Source organism: Otolemur garnettii, unplaced genomic scaffold (assembly GCF_000181295.1).
Source record: "Otolemur garnettii isolate 467f Iridium unplaced genomic scaffold, OtoGar3 scaffold00206, whole genome shotgun sequence".
NCBI lineage: Eukaryota > Metazoa > Chordata > Mammalia > Primates > Galagidae > Otolemur > Otolemur garnettii.
In genome coordinates, this window is record NW_003852601.1 from 2,123,861 (window position 1) to 2,140,095 (window position 16,235).

Genomic DNA, 16,235 nt, shown 5'->3' on the forward strand with positions numbered 1-16,235 from the left:
AACCCCTGGTAGACCCCAGGGACTCGCCTGGCTAACTGCAGGGCTAAGTGGCCACAGAAGCTACCACCCTGCCAACCAGCCACACATACACATGGCCATTGCCACCAAGGCAGGGAGAAGGGATCCTGGGAGACAGGGAAGGAGTAGCCTTCACAGAGTGGGCAGATGCAAGAAAGCAGTGTCATCTGTAGATTTACCAGGAAAGCATTAGCTTTCCCCAAATGTGTCTCCTAGCCGAGAACCAGCCACTTTCTTGAAGGATGTTTTCCTGAAAGTTTGGGCCAAAAATGTGGGTTCATATTACATGTATGAGTGCATTATACATAGAAAAATATGGTACTTCCAACTAATTTGAGGAAGAGAGGCAAAGATGAAGGTGTGCACAAGGTCATTTACTTTAGCCCCACACTATACCAATATAGGAGAAGTGCTGAGATGGAATTCAGAAGAACTGTATTCTAGTTCCTGATCCCAGGTCTGTTGGTATCATATTAGGTGATCTTAGATGAGTTCCTCCTCATTTAAGAGTTTCAGTATCTTCATCTGTAAAATGATTTTCTGAAAGTAGGACCTCTCTTTTTCTGAAGACGTACCTGTCCTTCTCAGACTGGTTATGCCACTCCAATTCCCAGCTCCTATCAGGACAATAGTCCCACTCCACCTCTTCTGCCATGATGTAGTAGATTCTTGCAGCTTGGTAGTGTTGTTGAGGAGTGGCATGGTGGCCAGGACACTGGGACACATTATAAATTGCCTTCATCCCTGCTTCTCGATGGTTGCCTGCCTGGCAATAAATCTCAAATGTCCCTGAGGGAGGACCAGAGAGCAAAACTTGAGTCAAAACATCCCTGGACAGGGCCTGGGGGGATTTCTTGCCTCTCCCTATGCATACTGCAGAGAGTGAGTAGTCTCAGATAAGGGACTAGAATAAAAAGAATATTACAAGTTTAATGAGACTATCGAACACAAACATTAAGAACTCCAACTTCAAAGATACACGGTTTAAAATAATCTACTATATATTTCAAAATAGCTAGGTGAGGATAATTTGAGTGGTTCTTACATAAACAAAAGACAAATACTTAAGGTAGTAGATATCCTAAGTACACTGATTTGATCTTTACAAGTTATATGAATTTATTAAATTATCACATACCCTGAAACCCTGTATATGTACAGTACATCAATGGATTAACTAGCTCTGCTATATGTACACCATGGAATACTATTCATCCATGAAAAATATGGAGATATTACATCTTTTGTATTAACCTGGGTCAAGTTGGAACACATTCTTCTTAGTAAAGTATCACAAGAATGGAGAAACAGGAATCCGATGTACTCAATTCTAATATGAAGCTGCCAGATGATCTAATACATACCCACATAAAAGAAAAACTCAAATCAATTCAAGGTGCAGGCAGGGGAGCTGGGAGAAGGGTATAGGGAGGGGGATGGAGGGTTACAGTGTATGGAACACCTCTTGGGGGTGGGACACAACTATACAGGGAGGGGACTCTACCTAACAAATGCAAACAGTGTATCCTAATTCTTTGTACCCTCAATGAACCTGAACCAATACATAAAAAAAAAAAAATTAAACTCTGCTACTAGAATGATCAACTCTTTCTTCTTTGCCTTAGCACCGTAAGTCCCATATCCCAGGGAACTCCTTAATAAGGGGCAAAGTGAGATGGTTGGTAATTCTATTTGTCAGTTGTTAGCTATACGTACAAAACTTTGTGGTAGTTTCTAAACCTCTGTATGTTTCAGTATCCTCATCGATAAGATGAGTGCTATTTTACTTACTTCATTTGGTTGTTTTAAAATTAATCACAATATGTGTGTATTATGTTTAGCACAAGATATAGTAAATGTTCAATAAGTATAGCTATAAATAAGTAAATAAAGATTTAATAATTATTCCAAAAAAAGAAGTGACCACTCATGTCTCTTTTTTACCAAGTATAAAATAAATATAGGTTGGATTAAATAGTTTTTAAAAATAAAAAAGAACTTCTTAATGTAATATCTGACATCATAAAAATTCTAGAAGAAAACAGGGAAAACTCTTCTGGACATTGGCCTAGGCAAAGAATTTATGAAAAAGACTCCAAAAACAAATACAACAAAAACAAGAACAAAAATAAATAAATAAAATATTGACTGAAAAGTTTCCACACAGAAACAAAGAAATAATCAACACAGTAAATAGAAAACCTACAGAATGGGAGAAAATATTTTCAAACTACTTCTGACAAAGGACTAATATCTAGAATTTATTAGTAACTCAAATCAGCAAGAGTGATTATTTGTCAAGACTTGCAAAATCAAAAAAAAAAAAAAAAAAAAAAAAGACTTGCAAAATCAAGTCTTGGATTGAAGGGATCACCTCTATGGTTGGTCTTACAAGGTTACAAGTGAATCTTTCTAAAAGTAGAGTATAAATGTCTTAACATAATAACCAAGAAAATTGACATAAAGTCTATATTAACCAGTTTGATGAAAATATTTCAAATTGTATATGAAAACACCACACTGTACCCCATGATTGCATTAATGTACACAGCTATCATTTAATAAAAAAAAAATAAAAATAAAAAAATAAAAGTAGGCAAAAGACATGACTAGGCATTTTTGAAAGATAGTATACAAATGTTCAACACACTTACAAAATTGTAAATTATTAATAAAACCACAATGACATACCACCTCACCCCTGTCAGAATGGCCATTATTAAAAAGTCAAAACAACAAATTTTGTCATGGAGGTAGTGAAAAGGAAATGCTTATATACTGTTGGTGGGAATATAATTAGTAAAACATCTATGGAAAATAATTTCTCAAAGAACTCAAAGTATATCTACCATTCAATCCATTGATCCTACTTCTGGGGATCCACCCAGGCAAAGAAGCCATTTTAGAAATAAAGACAACTGCACTTATATATTTATCTTAGCATAATTCACAACTGCGTAACTATGGAACCAAGCCAACATAAGTGTTCACCAACCAAACACTAAAGAACATGTGTACACACACACACACACATACACATATGTGTGTGTGTGTATATATATATATATATACATTTTATATATATAATGGAATACTATTCAGCTATTCAAAGGAATAAAATAATTTTTTGAGCAACATTAATCAAAGGGAAGTAGCCCAGGAATAAAAAAAACAAAAGCAAACAAACGAAAAACAAAATAGTGCATGTTCTCACTTAGTGGGAACTAAGCAGTAGGTATATATGGAAACACAGAGTGGCTTGGTGGATATTAGAGGCTCAGAAGGGGTAAGATGGGAGGGATATGTGGTATGAAAAATTACCTATTGAATACAAACTATTCAGGTAACAGTATATTAAAAGCCTTTACTTCCCCACTATATAATAATGAGGACCTACTTGTACTATTACTTGATCACAAGGATGCTTACATAAGAGCATTGGAAATGACTTTGTTCATTTCTTTACATTTGAAAGTTCAGATATAAGTCTTGAATATCTGTGCTATAGAGCTGCCTGGACTAGATTTCAAGCTCCAGATGTCTATGACAAGGATCAAAATATGTTGATCAAAAGAAACTAACCTTAAAACATTACTCTCATTGTCCCCATACTTTGCTTCCTACTGCCTACTCTGGTATTCATATTCCTGGCTTTCAAACCCTTTCATTAGCTGGGCACAAACTCAGTCCCATTTCCCATACATTGTCTTAGACTCAATCAGGGTTCCAACTAAATCTACCTCTGACTGTTTCTCTCAAATATCTCATTTCTAGGGTGGCGCCTGTGGCTCAAAGGAGTAGGGCGCCAGCCCCATATGCTGGAGGTGGTGGGTTCAAACCCAGCCCTGGCCAAAAAGAAAAAAAAAAAACTGCAAAAAAATATCATTTCTACCTTAGCATTTTTACACATGATGTTATCCTCTATCGGGAAGGCACACACCCACCCCAACCCCATATATATTGAGAACTCATTTATTATCCAAGACCCAATTCATGCTTTTTCTCTTCCAAAAAACCTTCCCTGATGATTCTAGCCCAAAATGTCCTCTACATTCTTAGCCTCTCCACAACTAACATACTTTACCAAACCATGAGGTTAAAACTAAGTATTCCTCTCTTTTAAAATGGCCCCTTCTACTGGTTTATAGACACCTTGAAAGAAGAGGCCAACTCTTTTCTTTCCACATCTACTTCCTAACTCTTCCATTTCCCTTACCCTGTTACATCTATTTTATTAATAAATCCTATCAGCAATTTCTTCAAAATTAGTTTTTAATTTCCACTGACAGTTCTGCATTTCATGCCACCAGCAGCATCTCTTACTCAGAAAATTGCAATAGCTTCCCAGATGATTTAGGATGCTCTTTAGCAAATATAATCCAAAGCACATGTCTCCCTTGCTTTAAATATTCTACTTATGCCCATAATAAAATTATAACTCCTTACTATGGTCTACAAGGCCCTAGATAGTATGACTTTCACCAACCTGTATGGCATCATATCATGTCAGTCTTCTCCTGGGTCAAAACACTCCAAGCATACAAACTTTCTTTCTGATCCTTGAATAAGCCGTGCTTGTTGCTAACTTAGGGCACTAGAATGCTCTGCTCAGAGATGTTCATGTAACTCCTTTTCATTAATTAAATCTCCACTTAGATGTCACATTTTTAGAGAGACTTTCCGCGAAAATCTTGTCTAAAGTAATGCCCTCATTATTTTATCACATTTCTGTATTTTACGTCCTTCACAACATGTTTCACTATCTGAAATTATCTTATTTTATTTATGTGTTTATTGAAGACATCCTGAGAGAAAAATCACATCTGTCTTGTTTACCTCTATATCCATCTTTGTACACAAAAAGTATAAATATGCATTGAGTGAGGGGTCAGGGTCTGGTGTAGAAAAGAAAGTCTGATGATCACTTGAAGGGATGGGAACAAGTAGAAGATATTCTGAGTCATGTGAACTTAGGCTATTCCCATCATTTGAATTTTATTATATAGACAGTGTTGTCTAAACCACCTTTTTTTTTTTTGTCATGACAGAGTCTCACTTTGTCACCCTCAGTAGAGTGCCATGGCATCACAGCTCACAGGAACCTCCAGCTCTTGGGCTTAGGTGATTCTCTTGCCTCAGCCTCCCAAGTAGCCTAGACTACAGGCACCCACCACAATGCCAGGCTATATTTTTGTTATTGTTGTTGAAGTATGTCCGAGGCTGAGTTGGAACCCTCCACCCTCACTATATGGGGCTGGTGCCCTACTCACTAAGGCACAGGCGCCACCCCCACTTCTTTTTTAACATTATCTCTTTGACCAGTCCTTTGCTTTATTGTTATTCTGGCTTCTCCTCTCCTTCCTACCTCTTAAATGTTGATTTGTACCTTAAATGTTCTTTCCTATCACTCAGAGGTGTCCAGCTTTGTGGCTTCTCTGTAAGGCATTGGAAGAAAAGTTGCCTTGGGGTACACATTAAATACACAAACACTAATGAAAGCTGATGAGCTAAAAAAAAAAAAAAAAAAAGTGGTCTGTGCATAGTATTTTGTTATATCCACCAGGAAAGATAAGCAAAAATGTTACCACATAATCGTCATGCAGCCAATGGGCATGTTTATGAACTTGAACTATGAGAACATGCAAATGTCCTTCTTAGCCCAGGGCTTTTCATCCACGCTTTATATTTCTACCTGCAATCTACATATTGTGAAATCCCTACCACCTGGACTTCATCAGAAAGTTAAAACTTAAAATGCTCCTAAATGAATATTTTTATCCAAATCTTACCACACTTCCCCTGCTTCTATGCTTCCACACTTGCTCATTTGATTAATGGTACCATCATTCACCTAGAATACAAGCTAGAAACCTCAAGCATCTTTTCTCCTTGTTCAGCCCCTTCTCCGCCAAATATCTTTAAACTCAGTCCTTCTCTCTATCCTCACTGCCTCCACCCATTAGAAGGCTCTCATCATCCCTCTCAAAAACCTTCTGTTGTGCCTTCTTGGTTCTACTTCCTTTTGACTCAGGCCCGTTTTCCATACTCTTTGTAATAAACTTACAAAAATGAAAATCACATCCTGTAACTCATCAGCTTAATAAAAGAAACAAAATATTTTCTTCTCATCAACTAGAAGATAAAGTTTTAACTCCTTATCAAGACCTTTCCTCTTTTCCTAACTGGGTCTTTAACCATTTCCTACATCCCTTAAATACTACATCTTGGTGTTCCTCATTAGGAGTACAATTAGCCATTTGGGTGGGATTATTATTCATTATTTGAACTCTCCTACATATTGTAGAAAAGTTTCAGAATCTTTGAAATCTACCCTCTAAATATTAGCATCATCCTCGATACCTTCCCAGTCACTGGGACAACTAAAGTTTACAGATCTATCTCCCTTTCACATTAACTGCAGCTGCCTCATTGTGCCTCACATTCTCTAGCACCCAAACCAGCAAATGAAATAGAACAGATATTTGCTATGCCTTGTGAAAATTTAATAGAAAAAGAAAATAATAAGAAATTAGGGAGAAAAAAGGAGAAAAACAGAAAAATACAAGAGAGAAGAAAGGAAGTGTACAGAAAAAAGTAAAAGGAAAAAGAAGAAAATAAAATGAGAGGAAGGTAAAAAGTAAAGAAAGAAATATATTTTTAAAAGATAAAATAAGATAAAGAAACAGAAAGAAAGGAAGGAAGGAGTGGAAAGAAGGGAAGCAAAAAGAATGTTAAGACCATCAAGAAAAAGGAAAGAAAATAATGAAAAGAGAAAGAATGGAAGAAAAAATAAGGTCAAATAGGAAGAGAAGAAAGAAAAGAGAGAAAAAAAACTGAAGGAGAAAATGACAAGTAAGGAAAGATATAGGGCAAGATGGGAGACAAATGGATATAAGAAAAAGAAAGAATGAATAAAGAAAAGGAAGCAAAAGAAAGATGAGAGATATAAAAATAGAAAAACAAAGGAAAAAATATTAAAGAGGGAGGGGGAAATGGAAGAAAAGAGGAAAATAAAAAAGAAGTGGGAAGAGAAATAGGAGGTGGGAAATGGGGAAATATAGGACAATAATGAATAAAGAAAGAGTTTCAATAGTGAAAGAGAGGAAAGAAACCCTAACAAGAGGCACAGGAAGTTGTGGTTGCTTATGAGAAATCTAATATGAATTAGGTGTAAAATAACATGTTACAAGTTTTAACCTTTTTATCTATTACTTTGCCTGGCTAGTAAAGCTCTAGTATTAGTAGTTCTACTGGAAAACCTGAGGCTTATTATTATGCATGGTGATATTATAAATATGATAAGTAATTTTCTTTTAAATATAGTGCAATACTGGGAGGTGCCTGTAGCTCAAAGGAGTAAGGTATCAGCCCCATATACCGGAGGTGGCAGGTTCAAACCCAGCCCTGGCCAAAAACTGCAAAAAAGAAAAAAATGTGCAATACTATTAAATTTAGAGAAAATAATAAAAAGAGGAGATGATTAAAACATTACCAATAGACCTACACAACTCAAATTCTTAACATTTTGCTGAATTTTTTTCATAACCTTTTTTAAGTTTTTTATTTTATACTATATATAATATATATATATATAGTGCAATACTATTAAAATTTAGAGCAAATAATAAAAGATGAGATCATTAAAACATTACCAATAGACCTACACAACTCAAATTCTTAACACTTTGCTGAATTTTTTGCTGGGCATTTTCCCCATATTTTTAAAAATATGATCTTAACATCCAATACCTAAGACACTGAATCTCCATGGTGATATTTTCAAACCATCTGCAAAGCTGTTCATGCTTTAATTTGCTAACAACAACTCTCCCTGACCAAGAAAGTATCCTGGGTAGATTGGCAGAAATGAAGACCCATCTGCTAAGTTGCTCTAGCACATATGTATACTTACTATTCCCCATCACGACCCCTTCTATAGAATCTCAGAGCCAGACTCTGGTACTGACTCTTTCATTAATTCAGGTACCTTTGGTCTGTCTTTATGGAGGTAGTCACATAGATTTCTCTAAATATTAATCAAAGAGTAAGTCCCAGAGGCAGAATGGAGAGTTAAGATTCAAGAGATCATCTAGAAATAGACGGAGAGCCAAGGAAAATGCCCACTGATTGTCAAACTCAGGGATGGCTGAAATTATTAAACTGGTAAAAAGGTTTGTTTTAATATTTTTTTAACCAACTATGAATAAAATTTAGAGAACTGGCATGGAACTGACAAATTTTTCTTACAGACACTATTTCCTCCAACTAGCTAGAAAAAGAATACTACACCTTAGGGACTGTAAAGAAAAAAATAACTGCTGCACTATGAAATGTCAGAAAGAGATGACATCCCTTATGTTTACTTGGATGGAGTTGAAACACATTCTTCGTAGTAAAGAATCTCAAGAATGGAAAAAATACAATGGATCTATTACTAATATGAAACCAATATATAAACAATTACACAACTGCACAAAAGATATAAAACAAATATAGTCCAGCAAGAAGGAGGGGAGAGTAGGAAGAAGGAAGAGTGAAGGGGTGAGGGCAATTGGTGGTACCTCACCTAAAAGTGCAGGATGTGAGGGTGTTCAGCATGCTCCCTGAGTGAAGGGCTGTAGCAGAAATTTAACTTTACCTTAGAAGTGAGAACAATGTAACCTAAAAATATATGCCCTCATATTAATTTGAACTAAAAAAGAACATAAATTTCTCTTGTTGAAGCCAAATAAAAGTACAAAAATACAAGACTGTACAGAAATTCCTATCTTTCCCCTAGTCTTTTCAAAGCCAACAACAGCACTTTTCTCTGTTTTTGCCAAGTTAGCACCCTTAAAGTTTCATCAGGGAGGAGGAGGAATGTCGAATCAGAGACTCTACATGGATGACCTCAGTCAGAAGTGGATGCTGGAAACCTGTGGTACGAGACATTGAGTTTAGGACCTTGTCCTTCCCCAAACTATCTACTACAACTGACATCATCTTAGCTCCTCAAGTTATTCTAGCTGGGAAGTCATCAACTTCATGGAAGGCAAAAGGTCTTTTATTTACCTCCTCATGGTGTTTTTTTCCTAATAAAAGAACAAGTTGAAACAGAAAAAGAAAAAAAAAAAAAAACAGATGACATCTGAAGAAACATTCCAGTTAAATATCTTCATGAAAGAAAGAAAAAAGGGCAGGAGGGATGGATTGAGGGAAGGCACAAGGACAGAAGTAAGTATGGAAAGCAAGAAGAAAGGAAGCAAGGAAAGAAGAAATCTAGCTACAGAGAATATGAGTGATTAGATCAATGTTACAGAGCAAGTTAATGAAAGAGCCCACACCAATGCTCCTCTGTTCTGATTCCTGGGCTAAAACTGTTAGAGTACCACACACACACATACATACACATGCACACCCACAGGTGCACATGCACATAGACACCAGCAGTGATAAATTTTGCAGAAATCTTCACAGAATATGTGAGTTGAGAGTTCTCATAAGTACATTTCATCAACCTCCCTCCCAATATGAAGACTGTATCTATAAAGAACTGCCCTAAAGCTGAGTCGCATCCGCATTTCTCTTCTGTTCTTCCAGAAAATAGCTTCCTCAGTTTTCTATTCACTCTATTCTGCTTGCAGAAGAGGAGATAATCCAGATAAATATAACATGGAGAGCACGTTGAAAAGGGAAAAGACAAACATTTTAAAACGTCTTCAGAACTTTCAGTATACCTCTTCTTTTCTCCTTACCATTCCTCTCTCTTCTCCACTCCATCTCCAGTCCCATACCCAAGGAAGCCTCTGAGCTTAGGGCCACCTGCTAAGGTACTTACCAAGATTGTCAGGCTGCATAATAGCCATGACAAAGGTGTGAGGAAAAAGCGTGGTTGAGCCCTTCCTCATGCCTTGAAGCTGCACGGTGTTGCCCTCAAACATGACCCCGTGCACATCAGTCTCTGTGCCCAGGCCGAGCAGGTGCCAGGCCACTGTGTCACCCTTGCATATTTCCAGCCTGGGTAAGTTAGAGAACAGAAACCCATTAATGCCTGGAAAACAAAAACACAAGACAAGATGGGGAGATGAGACCAGACTACTCAAGCACCACCCAGAAGCATATCATCAGCTCTGTACTACGGTTTTATACAACTTGAATCTGCTGAGTCATCCTTAACCCCTCTGCCTTCTTTTCTAAGCTGCTTTAGACATGAAGACCTGTGTCTTTAGGATGAGAGCACAAATGGTCTTTCTGGCTTCACCTCCTAACCCTCCTCTGCCATGCTCCATATCCTTACAACACTGAACTACTGTTCATTATTATAACTTCTTTTCCTCCCCACATGCATACATGCATACCAACCTCTCCTACTTTCCAAGAAAGTATCCCTACTTTCTTGAAACTCTCCTCCCTTTGTTTCTGTGACACTTTCTGATTCTCTTACAAACTCTCTGATTGTTCTTTCATCTTGTTCTCATTCTCCACCCATCCATAAAATGAGATTCCCTAAAGCTCCATCCTCAGCTCTCAATCTGTCTCCTACTCTTCATCTTCACGATACTTCCCTTTTTCGGTACTGAACTGCAATAGCCTCCTCTCTTACCTGAAGTCCATTTTCCCACCCACTCTCTGTCACATACACCGTTATCCTATAAGCTTTATTTGTCTCCACATTTGCAAAGCTTAAAACATAGTATGTGCTTAGAAAACACCTGCTGATTTTTCACATAACCTGTTCTTCCTGGAATAAACTTCCCTGATAGTCTTTTTTTTTTTTTTTTTTTTTTTTTGTGGCCACATACTACCCATCCATCATATCCCAGCTCAAATATCACTTCTTTGGTGAAGTAGACTTATAGCTTCTCTTTGATTTTCACAAACTTTTACCCTAGAAATTCTACTGTAACACTTACCACAAAGTCTAATAATGTACTTACAAATCTTAGTTCCTGAACCAGATTACCCTAGCAGGAAGCATATCATTTTTTCTATAGCTACCTGACTGCTTGAACACCTAACACATTACTTGGTATTAATTATATGTTCAGTAAATTCAAACTAAAATGAACTTGGCTCATGAGACTGTGTCACTTTTTTTCTGAATAATGGAGCTAACAAGTGATGGGAACTGATACAGCCAAAATATAACATACTCATACTGTTTTCCTCCCACCTTCTACATTCTCCCATTACCACAAAATACAGGGAGATCTGCTTGAAGCTTGCCTCTTTTCAATGCCCTCACATCCACTGGAATCAACTTTAATGTTACCCTGTTTGATAAGCCCCTAGAATGCTTATGGAAACATTGCTAAGCCCTGATTCTGCTTCCCCTGACTAGTTACAAACCCTAGTCTTCAAGCCCAGTATTCAAGCCCTAGCTCAAGCACTCCCTTCTAAGAATCTTTTCATTTAATTGTTTCTCATTAATTTTCTCTTCCCCTTAACTCCTGAGTCTCTGAAAAGCTGTTCCACCCAATTCAGTAATAAATTATAATCTGTCTTGGATTGTTCTGTAATTTTTTTTCATGGCTACTATTAGTTTTATTTCATTGCAAATTGCTGGAAACTCTTTGAAAACTGAGACAATGTCTTCCCCTTCATTCATTTACCCACTCACTCACCAATTCTCCTGGGAGTTCACCAATTCAATAAACATTTACTATGTATTAGACAGCGTAGAAGATACAGAAATAAGCAACATACAATACTCATTTTTAAAGACACTGCAATATGGCAGAAATCAAAAGCCATGTAAAAAATAACTATAATATTGAGAAATGTATAGATCTTCCTATTAAAATAGTCTGATAAAAATACAATTGTAGGGTGGCACTGTAGCTCAAAGGAGTAGGCATCTAGCCCCATATGCTGGAGGTGGCTGGTTCAAATCCAGCCCTGGCCAAAAACAAAAAAAAAAAAAAAAAAAAAAAAAAAGAGAGAGAGAAAAGAAAAAGAAAGAAAAGGTGAAAATAAAAAAAAAAGTACACTTGTAATTCAAAAGAGGGTGTTATCATCCTGAGCATGGATGACGGAGAGTCGGAGAGTCGTATGGAGGAGGTAGCTTTTGAATAAGGCCCTAGACAATGGGTAGAATTACCACAGGCTGAGGACAAAGATATAAGGAATGGCATTTCAAGGAATAACACAAAATCATGAAATCAGCAAAGTACAAGGTATATTCACAGAAATAAAAATAACTGCAATTGGCTAGACTATGAGCTTGGGGGGCAAGAATAGTAGGAGCAAGGGGAGAGAAAGGTAAGTCTGGAATAATATCCCCCAGCTTACTCTTCACACTCTCTAGTAGATTCCTTATGTATGGTTTTCCTGTCAAAGTAATCTTTTCCAGTGCCCCACATACTGTGTAACATAGTACACAGCATAAAAAGGTACTAAGTATAAGATCTATTGTTGTAAGTGGAATCTCTCAATCTAGCTTGTCTCTTGGACTGAGTTATCAATGAAATCACGTTTTCAGAATTTCTAATAATTGTGATTGGGATTATGTTTTACTTGGGATGCCTCAGTTGTAGCTCAGGGCAAAAGTACTCCCCATACCATGCATCCGATTGGAGTCCTGGAAGCCCTCTAGATCCTCTGAGAGCAGTCGGAAATCCAACATAGCGGCCGCTTCGTTAGCTTTGCTGTACCAGCTTTTGTTCTCATCCAACACAGCAAAGAGGAGAAAGAATTCTTTATCCACCCCTTTCTGCAGGCCCAGTGGAATAAAGTAGAATGAGGAATAACAATGATTTTAATAGTTGTGGACTGTGTAGTCATAGATCCAAACATACCTGGTTCTTTCCAATTTCCTTTTCCAGACTCAGAGCTAAGCCCATACCTCCTGACCATTGCTGCTATTGTTACTAAGCAGTTTTTCCTTAGGTAAACACAAATTACAGATAGAAGGAAGAGTTCAGAATAAAATGACAAGACTGTAGGGAAGGAATTTATGAAAGGAAGTATAGAAGAAGTGGGGAATGTAAGAGATACCGAATATGATAGAGAGCTTGGAGTCACATGGGGAGAGGAGTAGAAGAAAGTGGCTAAAAGAGCAGGGAAGGGATCTAGAGGGAATTAAAAAATAAAAGTAATAATATTGATAATTGTTATCATTAAAGCTAATATTCATTGAGTGCTTACTGAGTGCTAAGCACTTTATATGGATTATTTTAATTAATCCTTACAGAAACCTAAGGTACCTTCTTCCATTGTCAACTCTTTGTTCACAGGTAAGAAAACCAACTCAGAGAGAGGCTAAGTAGATTGCCCAAGGTTACACAGTTAGAAATGGTGGGATGGGTACAAAAGTAGACAAGCAAATATTAAAACAGATTTAGGATCATGAACAAGGGTTAAGGGCCACTCAGTGATAAGAAAGAAAGAGAGAGAAAAAGAAATAAAGAGAGTGAAGAAAGGGGGAGGAGAAGAGAAAGAGAGCAGAAGGGAGGGAAGGGAGATTATGATAGGAGGACATGAACTATAAAGAAATAGAGATTAAGAAAAATGTATATGTAAATAAAAAAATAGCACAGAAGATAGCATGAAGTCAACAACTATCAATTTCTGGTGCAACAGCTTGACTATTTTTCTACTATTCCCTCACCTTTAGGACCCAATTCCATGCTTAACTCCTACCCAGCAACATAGCTTCATCTTCCTCCCAGAAGGCTTCCCAGCTAGACAACCTGGCACTACCTGTTTTCCATCTGCACCCAAAGCACCAGCTTTGCACACCAGCAGGGGGCCCACCAGGCCAGAATTTGTATCTCTTATGGGATCCGTGGCAGAAAAGTACATCCAGGTGAGACAAGCAGGATCCTGAGCAGTGGGACCAGCATGACTGGGGACTGTCCAGTGGTATGTTACTTTCTCAAAAGGCTTGGCCACCAAGCCAGGGTATGACAAGCCTGCAGGGAAAACATGAAACTTGGAGATTAGAGTTTGGTTTCTGGTTCTGCCATTATTTGCTATATAAACTAAGGCAATTCAATTTCCTCGTTTCAATTTTACAAAATCATAAAATAGCAGGACTAAAAGGGAAAGAACTTTAAAATTTATTTGGACTACCCTTCACTTAAAAAACACATTGATCTGCTCTTATTTCCCTATCTCTGATTAAAATTCTTCAGTGATGGGAGATTAAATATGTGCTATTATAGTCTACTTCATCTTTGAGCAACTCTGATTATTGACCACTTTTTTCTTTCTACATGTATAAATGTATGTGTGGGTGTGTATGTTATACGTGTGTGTGTGTGTGTGTGTGTGTGTGTATGCACTAAGGCTGTAATTTCTTTTTTTTTCTGAAACAGTCTCATTTTGTCACCCTCGGTAGAGTGCTGTGGCATCATAGCTCACAGCAACCTCTAACTCTTGGGCTCAAGAGATTATCTTGCCTCAGCCTCCCAAATAGCTGGGACTACAGGTGCCCACCACAACACCTGCTATTTTTAGAAGTGGAGTCTTATTCTTGCTCAGGCTAGTCTCGAACCTGTGAGCTCAGTACAATCCACTCACCTCAGCCTCCCAGTGTGCTAGGATTATAGGCGTGAGCCACTGCACCTGGCCTAGGCTATAATTTCTAAAATGGACACAGGACATGGTGAAGCAATGCACATAAATATATATATATTTTAATTTCCTAGCAATCAGTAATTGAACAAATGCAAATTAAATATCCAACTTTTATCTATCAAATTAACAAAAAATTTATATATTATAATAATCGGTGATGATGGTGAAGAGTGGTAGAGATATCATCTACCCCTTTCATCTTTAAAAATCATTAAGTATAAACAAGAATAACCCTTTAGGAAATAATGTTGACAAAATTTATCAAAAGCTATTTATTTTAAAAGTTCACATCCACAAATAAAGATATGAAATAAATACTGAAAAGAATGTTCAACCTGGGCAGCACCTGTGGCTCAGTGAATAGGGCGCTGGCCCCATATACCAAGCATGGTGGATTCAAACCTGACCCCTGCCAAACTACAACAAAAAATAGCCAGGTGTTATTGTGGGTGCCTGTAGTCCCAGCTACTTGGGAGGCTGAGGCAGGAGAATCGCTTAAGCCCAGGAGTTGGAGGTTGCTGTGAGCTGTGACTCCACAGCATTCTACCAAGGGCAATAAAGTGAGACTCTCTCTCTTAAAAAAAAAAAAAAAAAAAGAATGTTCAACCTAAAGTAATCAAATCTAAATCAAAACTACAGTGAGTTTTGTTGATGCTACTGTTTGCCTATAAGACAGTCATTTTGACAAGATCTACAAGTCTTGGTGAAGTTGTGGGAAAAGGGACTCTCACTGATTCAAATTCAAGTTGATAATACTACAATATCTTGAGAGGAACTGGAATATAGGTATCAAACATTTTAGGGCATGTAATCTCTGACACAGCAATTCCTTATCATTATTAATAGAGATGGGGTCTCACACCATTGTCTAGGCTGGAGTACAGTCACAGCTCACTGCAGCCTCAAACTCCTGGGCTCAGGTGATCCTTTTGCTTCAACATTCTGAGTAGCTAGGACTATAGGTATAAGCCAATGCACTCAGTAATTCCATATCTTAAAAATATATTCTGAAAGAATAATCATTAAAGTACACAAAGAAGCATATACAAGGATATATTTTATAATATTGTTTATAATAAGGTGGTTATAATTTGGGATGGTTTTAACCTGTCTTTTCTATTCAATAACCATTACTAACTCATTAAAGTTTCAAACATACAGAACATTTTAAAGAATAGTGCGACAATCATCCTACCATTCAGAGCCTATTGTTGACATATTTCCATCTTAAATTTATCTATCTGTGTATATTTATACACACACACACTTTTATTTTTTTACTTTTGTTCAATCATTTGGAAGTAAAATGCAAACATCATGACATTTTCCTGCCAAATACATCATCAAGTATCTCCTATGTCACTACAATACCATTATGACTAAGAAAATTCTCTATCATCATCTAGTATGTAGTATAAAATATTTTCTAATTATCTACAAAATGCCTCCTAAGGCTATTTTTATCACCATGTTCACACATTGCATTTTATTATGTTTCTAATCCCCACTACCCCAATGGTTTTGATTTCTTTTTTTTTCTTTTATGTATTTATGGTAAATATTTGTGATAATACTGAATTTGTTGAAGGTTAAATTATGTTTTCAAATTTTTTTCCATTCTGTTGTTTTTTTCTAATTATTGTTTTTTTTTTTTTTTT

General features: G+C 36.9%; 1 protein-coding gene across 1 annotated transcript in view; it reads right to left on the reverse strand.

The window, feature by feature from the left end:
* Nucleotides 1-16,235, reverse strand: part of HEPH (hephaestin) — an 85,666-nt gene that overhangs the window by 47,030 nt on the left and 22,401 nt on the right. Inside the window, 4 exon segments of the mRNA XM_003801311.1 lie at nucleotides 594-807; nucleotides 9,836-10,048; nucleotides 12,559-12,709; nucleotides 13,699-13,910. Coding sequence (XP_003801359.1) covers nucleotides 594-807; nucleotides 9,836-10,048; nucleotides 12,559-12,709; nucleotides 13,699-13,910 — 790 coding nt within the window.